The sequence below is a fragment of the Sinocyclocheilus rhinocerous genome, unplaced genomic scaffold (genome assembly GCF_001515625.1).
Source record: "Sinocyclocheilus rhinocerous isolate Xijiao unplaced genomic scaffold, SAMN03320098_v1.1 scaffold4532, whole genome shotgun sequence".
NCBI classification, from domain to species: domain Eukaryota; kingdom Metazoa; phylum Chordata; class Actinopteri; order Cypriniformes; family Cyprinidae; genus Sinocyclocheilus; species Sinocyclocheilus rhinocerous.
The window spans coordinates 100,095-108,171 of NW_015661403.1; the positions used below are offsets into that span (position 1 = coordinate 100,095).

At 43.6% G+C, this 8,077-nt stretch overlaps 1 protein-coding gene across 1 annotated transcript in view; it reads left to right on the forward strand.

The window, feature by feature from the left end:
• The first annotated feature begins 30 nt into the window (after positions 1-30).
• fsd2 (fibronectin type III and SPRY domain containing 2) overlaps positions 31-8,077 on the forward strand; it is an 18,531-nt gene continuing 10,484 nt past the window's right edge. The window contains exons 1-9 of the mRNA XM_016535880.1: positions 31-607; positions 677-772; positions 843-1,076; positions 1,180-1,202; positions 2,333-2,454; positions 3,196-3,354; positions 5,629-5,763; positions 5,831-5,981; positions 7,067-7,215. Coding sequence (XP_016391366.1) covers positions 431-607; positions 677-772; positions 843-1,076; positions 1,180-1,202; positions 2,333-2,454; positions 3,196-3,354; positions 5,629-5,763; positions 5,831-5,981; positions 7,067-7,215 — 1,246 coding nt within the window. The 5' untranslated portion in view covers positions 31-430. The remainder of the gene's footprint in view (positions 608-676; positions 773-842; positions 1,077-1,179; positions 1,203-2,332; positions 2,455-3,195; positions 3,355-5,628; positions 5,764-5,830; positions 5,982-7,066; positions 7,216-8,077) is intronic.

Genomic DNA, 8,077 nt, shown 5'->3' on the forward strand with positions numbered 1-8,077 from the left:
TGAGTGTGTGTGTGTGAGAGAGAGAGAGTGAGTGTGTGTGTGTGTGTGTGTGTGTGTGACCTGTGGGCAGATTTTCTGACAACATTTCTTGTAGAAAAACAAAACAAAACTTCATCTTACGTTTTATAAGTGTATTTTATGGTAGTCGTTGTAAATAACTTGTGTTGCAAACGATAGATAGATAGATTCAAATCACCTTTTAAAGTCAAATCTCTCTCAAAGTACTTCACTGGCATGATTGTTTTACATTCAGTGCTGCCATACAGCATCAGCACACACAAACACCAGAAAATAAAATGAACACAACAGAAGCAGCAAGATATATGAGAAGAGATTGACTGTTGATTGCGTTGTAAAAAGCTCTATATAAATAACGGTGAATTGACTTGACTGTCCAGATGGTGAATGACTGAACTAGTGAACATGAACGATGTGTTTCTGTCGGGGATCTGCTGCAGGGGTCGGTATGGACGTGTATGAGGTCAGAGGTCATCTGGACGTGATCGCAGAGGAGCTGACGGCGAGTGAGGAGGAGGAGGAGGAGGCGTTTGTGATGGTGCAGGACTCTGCTGATGTCTCCACACTCGCTGGCGCGCAGCAGATGAAGGTGAGGCACAGATTCACGAGCGCGTGACCCGAGCGTCTGCAGTGTGTGACGCGGCGCTGTGCTTTCCAGGAGCAGCTGTCCAGAAGCAGGAGCAAGCTGAGCCAGAAGATCGTCCAGATGGAGAACTTCGCCAGTAACCTGGAGGAGATCTTCATCACTGTGGAGGTTTGCACACGGTCTCTGCTGCGACAGGCGGTGTTTGGCCGGTGTTTCATCTGCACGTGTGTGTCTGCAGGAGAACTTCGGCCGGCAGGAGCAGAATCTGGAGCAGCACTATAATGAAGTTCTGCAGACGCTGTCGCAGAGGAACGAGGCACGAGCCGCGGCGCTGGACGAGCAGAAGAACAGCAAGCTGGAGTGTTTGTACGGTCAGCTGCTGCGGTGCGGCCGAACACTGGACGCGTCCAAAGAGCTGATCGAGAGCGCACAGGAGCTCCACCGCAGACCAGACAAACACGCCTTCCTGCAGGTCAGAGCCAGCCATTCAGTCTGATTAGAGAATCGTGAAATCAAACACTGTTCAATCTGACTGCTGTGGGGTGTTTGACCCGCCCTCCCTCTCTGATTGACAGGCTGTCATGCCAATAATGAAGAGGTGAGTAGATGCAGTGTGTGGTTTGTCTAACACTCATCATTTACTCACCTTAATGTCGTTCCAAACCCGTGTGAGAATGTTGATGATGCTCTTTTCATACAGCCAGTGGATGTTAAAGGGGTCATGAACTGAAAAACCAAAATTGCCTTGATCTTTTGACATATAAGAGGTCATTGTACTATAAAAACATCCTGTAAGTTGCAGAACTCAAAACTTTCTCGTTAGCCTAAAAACAGCTTATGAAGCCAGCATTCTACATCGCTGCCTGTTTAGCCCCGCCCACCGAGTCTACAGCAGTCTGTTTAGCCCCGCCCACCAATTCTACACAGCACAATTCTGAATGGGATTTTCAGAAAGATTGAAACGAAAAGACGGTGTGCACTGATAATATTGTATCTGACAGTTATGTCACAACACACAAGTTTGAGTATGTTTTTATTATGTGATCACTGTTGCTTTGTCTTTTCTTACAGATCGTTTGATATGTATTCAGTTATTTATGCGTTTTTGACCTAAATCACAGCAGCGTCCATCTATGAGGAATGTAGCTGTCAATCATACACAACTATTAGCCAATCAGAGCAGTGGGCGTTTACTTCCGAGTCTACAATCCTCCACTCCTATTCACACAGAGCGTTCTGATGAGGGGGGTTAAAACAGCACAGAAAATAGCCTATTACTTCTCAATTATGATGTTTTTTTTTATGTAAAATCTTGATAACATTATAAATGGACCTCAGAGAACAGTACAAAATAAAAACAGAGGCAGTTCATGACCCCTTTAAGATTCACTACGACTCATTCACGTTTCTGCATATTCACATCTGCTGCATCACGACTGTTCACAAAACACCTGTGAACCGAGAACATTTGCACAGTTTGTAAATGCGATCAGCAGGTGCTTTCAAAGTGCTCGTCCTCCGTTTGGATTTACAGTGGATGTGCCTAATAATCACAGTAAACAGTAGATCAGTGATATAATAATTAATTATACTGACATTCTGTTATTTAATTGCACGTCCATCAGTCCTGAACACTAACTCTGCTAACCCTAGAAGACTCGCGGGACCCTAACCCTAACTCGAGGTCTAGGGGAATCTGGGATGTTCTGTAATGTTCTGTCCAATCAGAGTGGAGCAGTTCTCCAGAGAGGAAGTGGATCTGAAGCTGGGAGTGTCTCTGGACTTCGAGGTGCTGACCACAGATCTGTCCGATGTCAGACAGATGATGGAGTCCATTAACGTGCTTCCAGGTCAGACGCCGACCGCTGCTCGTTTATATTTACATTCGCTGGGTTCCATTTATGCAGTTTTATGCCATAGAAATGCTGTATGGAAACAAGATGCAAATAAAACTTCCAAAATATGCCTAAAAACAGATTCACCTGAAGTGGATAATCTTTTATTTGGCGACATGTAAATAAACTACAGTGGAAACATTTACATGTGCTAAACAAACTCCTACTGGCACAATAAGAGAAAGTCATGTGACTGAATAATTGACAAAGAGACAAATATTATTTTTGCAAAATTCAGATTTTGGGAATGTAAAGAGTGTAAATGATGCTCTCGACAGTGTTAAACACTCACTTACATGAAAGGGCTGGTATTTGTCTGATTATTTTTCTGTTGAAGCTGAGACACAGTTATGGCTTCATTAATTTAGCTGTTTAAAGGGTTCGTATGATTGAGATTCCTCTAGCGCTAGAGTTATAACGCATTATAACACACATCAGAGCTTCAGCTCTTCAGTTCACATGCGACACACTCTTTCTGCCCTGAGCTCCACTGCACTTCATGCAAATGTGTTTAGCTTCAGAGGATTAACATGCAGCAAAGGAAAAACTGACTGTGTAGTGCACAAAACAGTCTCACAAATAAAATGATACAAAACTGTAGAAAATGAGCCCTTGAATGCTTTCAGTCAGCAGGTTGAACAGAGGTGTGTGTGTGTGTGTCTCTGTCTGTGTGTGTGTGTGTGTGTGTGTGTATAGCTCCGTCGGCTCCGGTCATGAATCCGCAGATCGCTAACTCTGCCACCGACACGTCGCTGCACGTGTGCTGGAGTCTGTTCTCGGACGACACCGTGGAGTTTTACGAGCTTTACTGGCGTCTGATCTCTGACGACTGCACTATGGAGACGCCGCAGGAGGGTAAACGCGTCATTTACTACCCAAACCAGTTAAACGCAAACCCCACTGGTCAACTCAACATGCCTTCACCTGTCAAAACAGACTTAAATCCAATCGCAGCAAACAGTAATGCTCAATCTGTCAGGATGTGCTAGCTGCTCTATACTGAGGTATTGAGGTCAGAGGTTAGGGTTAGGGATTAGACCAGGGCTTCTCAACTCTGGTCCTTGAGGTCCACTTTCCTACAGAGTTGAGCTCCAACCCTGATCAAACACACCTGAGCCAGCTATAGAGTTACAGACAGGTGAGTTTGATGATGGATGGAGCAGAACTCTACAGGTAAGTGAACCTCGAGGCCAGAGATGAGAACCAGGGCCGTAAAACACCACAGACACTGAGGGGACCGAGTCCTAATAATCAGGACAGATTCTCCCCCATAATATCTCAAATTTTGCTCTGCTCTGCTGTTTATCTTTAGGATGACAAAAGGTTTTAAAAGTGACATTTTTAGTCTGGTCTGCTTCAGTGCTCGTTATTGTCAAAATGATTGAGATGACCAATCAAATCAAAGTAGACAGAGTTTACGGTTCACAGAAGCAGAGCGTGAGTTACAGTGCAAAGCGTCAGTTTTTAGCAAAACATTTAATATTTGAAAACTGTTTTAGGATAGATGGTTAAACGACCAACTAAGAATACTACTCCACCTTTTTCCTCAGATTTCACCCATTTGAATTGAAAACGTGATTCATGTAATTCCTCAGTGAATGTGACGAGACAAGAAACATTTTGCGTTTTCAACGTATTAGGCATAGAAATAAGAGTGAATGTGTGCATATTTTAAAATATTATTTACAAATAGTTGAAAATGATCACTTCACAACTAGAATTAGACCTAGAATTTCCTTCAACGTTGTATTTCTTGATACTTTAAAAAACAACAACTGGTTTCCCCCAATATTCAAGACATAGCCTTGTACAGAAGCCCTGGTTTGGGGTTTAGTATTTGTTTCAGCATTGTGCTTAAAAAGACCAATGCAGTCTTTAGAATGGGCCGCAGGGTTTGTTTTTAACTCCGAGTGTCCAGTCCTGCGGTCTTTACCTTCAAACTCACCTGAACCGACTCACTGAGGTCTGGAGGATTAAAGGGGTCATGAACTGCCTCTGGTTTTATTTTGTACTGTTCTCTGAGCTCCACTTATAATGTTATCAAGTTTTTACATCAAAAAACATAATTGAGAAGTAATAGGCTATTTTCTGTGCTGTTTTAACCCCCCTCATCAGAACGCTCTGTGTGAATAGGAGTGGAGGATTGTAGACTCGGAAGTAAACGCCCACTGCTGTGATTGGCTAAGAGTTGTGTATGATTGACAGCTACATTCCTCATAGATGCTCGCTGCTGTGATTTAGGTCAAAAACGCATAAATACTCAGTATTTTAAATGATCTGTTTAACAGACAAAGCAATAGTGATCACGTAATATAAACAGTTACACTTGTGTGCTACAACATTACTGTCAGATCCAATATAGTCTTTTAGTTTCAATCTTTCTGAAAATCCTGAGTTGAATTGTGTCTTGTTTGTAAACAAATCCACAGTAAAATGAAGTGAACTGAGTTCTTACTGACACGGTCTGGATCTTTATTAAAAATAAAGTTCATCCACTATTTCCTACCGTTGGGATCAGATGCAAACACTGTTTTTCCACAGCTTGGCACTGCACAGCGTCTTGTTGTCTTCGGAACATCTTTATCATTTGGTTTCTGCGCAGACCTGTATTCGCCTCTCTCGTAAACACTACATGCGTTAATCGGTGGGTGGGGCTAAAAAGGCAGCACTGTAGAATCGGTGGGCGGGGCTAAACAGGCAGTGATGTAGAATCAGTGGGCAGGGGTTAAAAGGGCAGTGATGTAGAATCGGTGGGAGGAGCTAAACAGGCAGCACTGTAGAATCGGTGGGTGGGGCTAAAAAGACAGTGATGTAGAATCGGTGGGCGGGGCTAAACGCTTATCCACACTATTACATCATAGATAGGAACATTCCACAAGCTGTGGTTTTGGCAGATCGGCTTCAATATAAGCTGTTTTTAGACTAACAACAAAGTTTTGGGTTCTGAAACTTACAGGATGTTTTTATAGAACAATGACCTTTTATGTCAAAAGATCAAGAGAATTTTGGTTTCTCAGTTCATGACCCCTTTAATAGAAACATCCAGGAGTGTGTGTGGAGCTGAACTCTGCAGGACTGGAGCTGCTCACTCACACACACGTGTCCAGTCAGCTCTGTGTGTGTTTGCAGTGTCTCAGCTGAAGGTGAAGGAGACGCACTGCACCGTGTCTGATCTGCTTCCTAACGCTCAGTATGAGCTCTGGGTCACAGCCACCAACACCACAGGCATCAGCCCTGCCAGCGAGAGGGCCGTTTACATGACGGGTACGTGCCGCTCATCTGCAGAGCCGCTGTAGTGGACGAGTGTGTAACGCTGTGTGTGTGTGTGCAGTTCCCTCTCCTCCGGTTCTCAAGCCGCGGCAGTGCGTGAGCAGCCTGGACGCGGCACTGATCCGCTGGGACTCTGGAAACACCAACCCGGTGGAGTCGTACACGCTGGAGTTTCACCGGACCCACGCAGACGGCGGCTGCTCCGCCACAGAGTCAGTGAGCTTCATTACAAACTTCAGAATGAGTCCAGAGATGAGTGTTCTGGCATCATGTACTCACCCTCACATCGTCCAAACCGTACCACTTTCTGCCCAACAGAGAAGATGTTTCGAAGAATGTTTCAGCTCATATTATGAGTCAGTGGGACCCAAAGCTGCAAAAAGAAGAAAGATAGTGTGACTCCATATTCCAAGTCTCCTGAAACGACACAATCACAATTTATATCATGATAATTTAGTCTGTATTCAATGTAATATCAAGTCAAAACACTGATCAACGCACATACAAGGGCTGGCCGTAAAGTATCCAGCCATCTAATATGAAAAATAGAGACATTTATCAAAGAAGATACAAGAAACTTGTTTCAGTTTCAGTTTCCTTCAAAGGTGAATTAAGTTTGGGAAAAGCCAGGATGTTTTCCTCGTAGTGCATCTCTCATCTCATATTTTTCATATTACATGGCTGGATACTTTCCAGACAAGTCAAGTCACTTTTATTTATATAGAGCTTTTAACAATACAGATGGTGTCAAAGCAGCTTTATAGCATCAAAATAGGAAAATAGTGCGTCAATAATGCAGAAGGACAATAGTAAACACTCAATGTTCAGTTAAAGGCAGTTCATCGTTGAGTTCAGTGATGTCATCATCGTCAAGCTCAGTTCAGATTAAATAGTATCTGTGCAATCAAGTCCACGATATCGCTGGAAATTAAGTGTCCCCAACTAAGCAAGCCAGAGGAACCAGAACTCCATCGGTGTCAGAATGGAGAAAAAACCTTGGGAGAAACCAGGCTCAGTTCTCCTCTGTAGCAGAGTTGTGTAAGAAAAAATTTAAATGAGAGTACAAACCAGCAGAGACAGGGTCAGTCTGTCCAAACCCAGTCCTGATTATATTACAGAAAACAGAGCAGAATAACAGCGGGGCTAGTGGGTAACTAACTAGCTAAACCAACTAATCTCCAAATAATGTCACTAACCTGCGAACGCTGGTGCTCCGAAGCGCTCAGTGCAGATTTGGAGATCCATCTGATCACCTGTTTGAGATGAAGGCAGTGAAGCGTCCGCTCTCTTCCGGCAGGTCCGTCGTGGCGATCCCGTCCTGCGAGTGTCTGGTGCAGCTGCAGCCCTGGAAGCACTACATCATCCACATCAGAGCCGTGAACATCGGCGGCCCGAGCGACCGCAGCGAGCCCATCACCGTCTCCACCACAGGTTCCCACAACACCTGACATTCAGTTCAAGCTTCAATCCACGTTTATTTGTATAGCCCTTTTCATGATAGAAATTATTGCAAAGCAGCTTTACAGAAAATTCAAGTTTCTACATTATATTTAGGAGTAGCTTATCAGTGGTGACTATGTCAAGTTGATGTCCATATCATGCAGTTAGTTAATGTCATGTAATCAAACAGACAGTCAACACTTAACAGCAATGCTTATATTTTGCAATCAAACTTATAGCAAAGTTTGGTAGTTCTGGATGTTGATTCAGTTTTGGCATCATCTGAGGTCCTCTGAGGGGTAGGCATAATCTCTTCTCAGATCTTCGTAAGGGCTGGATCCAGACTGAAGCTTGTGTAATTCCTAGTTACCTTGTGTCTGAACCCCCAATGTTATCCAGAAGGTTATTCCAGAGTTTGGGAGCCAAATGTGAAAAAGCTCTACCTCCTTTAGTGGACTTTGCTATCCTAGGTACTACCAAAAGTCCAGAGTTTTGCGACCTTAGGGAGCGTGATGGATTGTAGCGTGGTAGAAGACTAGTTAGGTACGCAGGAGCTAACCCATTAAGGGCCTTATAGGCAAGTAATAATATTTTGTAAATGATACGGAACTTAATAGGTAGCCAGCGCAGAGACTGTAAAATTGGGGTAATATAAAGCTTGATTATTGAGGATGCAGGACAATCACCTAGCAGTGCATTACAATAGTCCAGTCTAGAGGACATGAATGCATGAACTAGCTTTTCTGCATCAGAAACAGGTAACATATTTCGTAACTTGGCAATGTTTCTATGAGCTATTTAATGAGTGAGCTATTTAAAGATCAGCCACTCTATAGGCCAGTGTATTAGATAAGTAGTGAAGAAAACG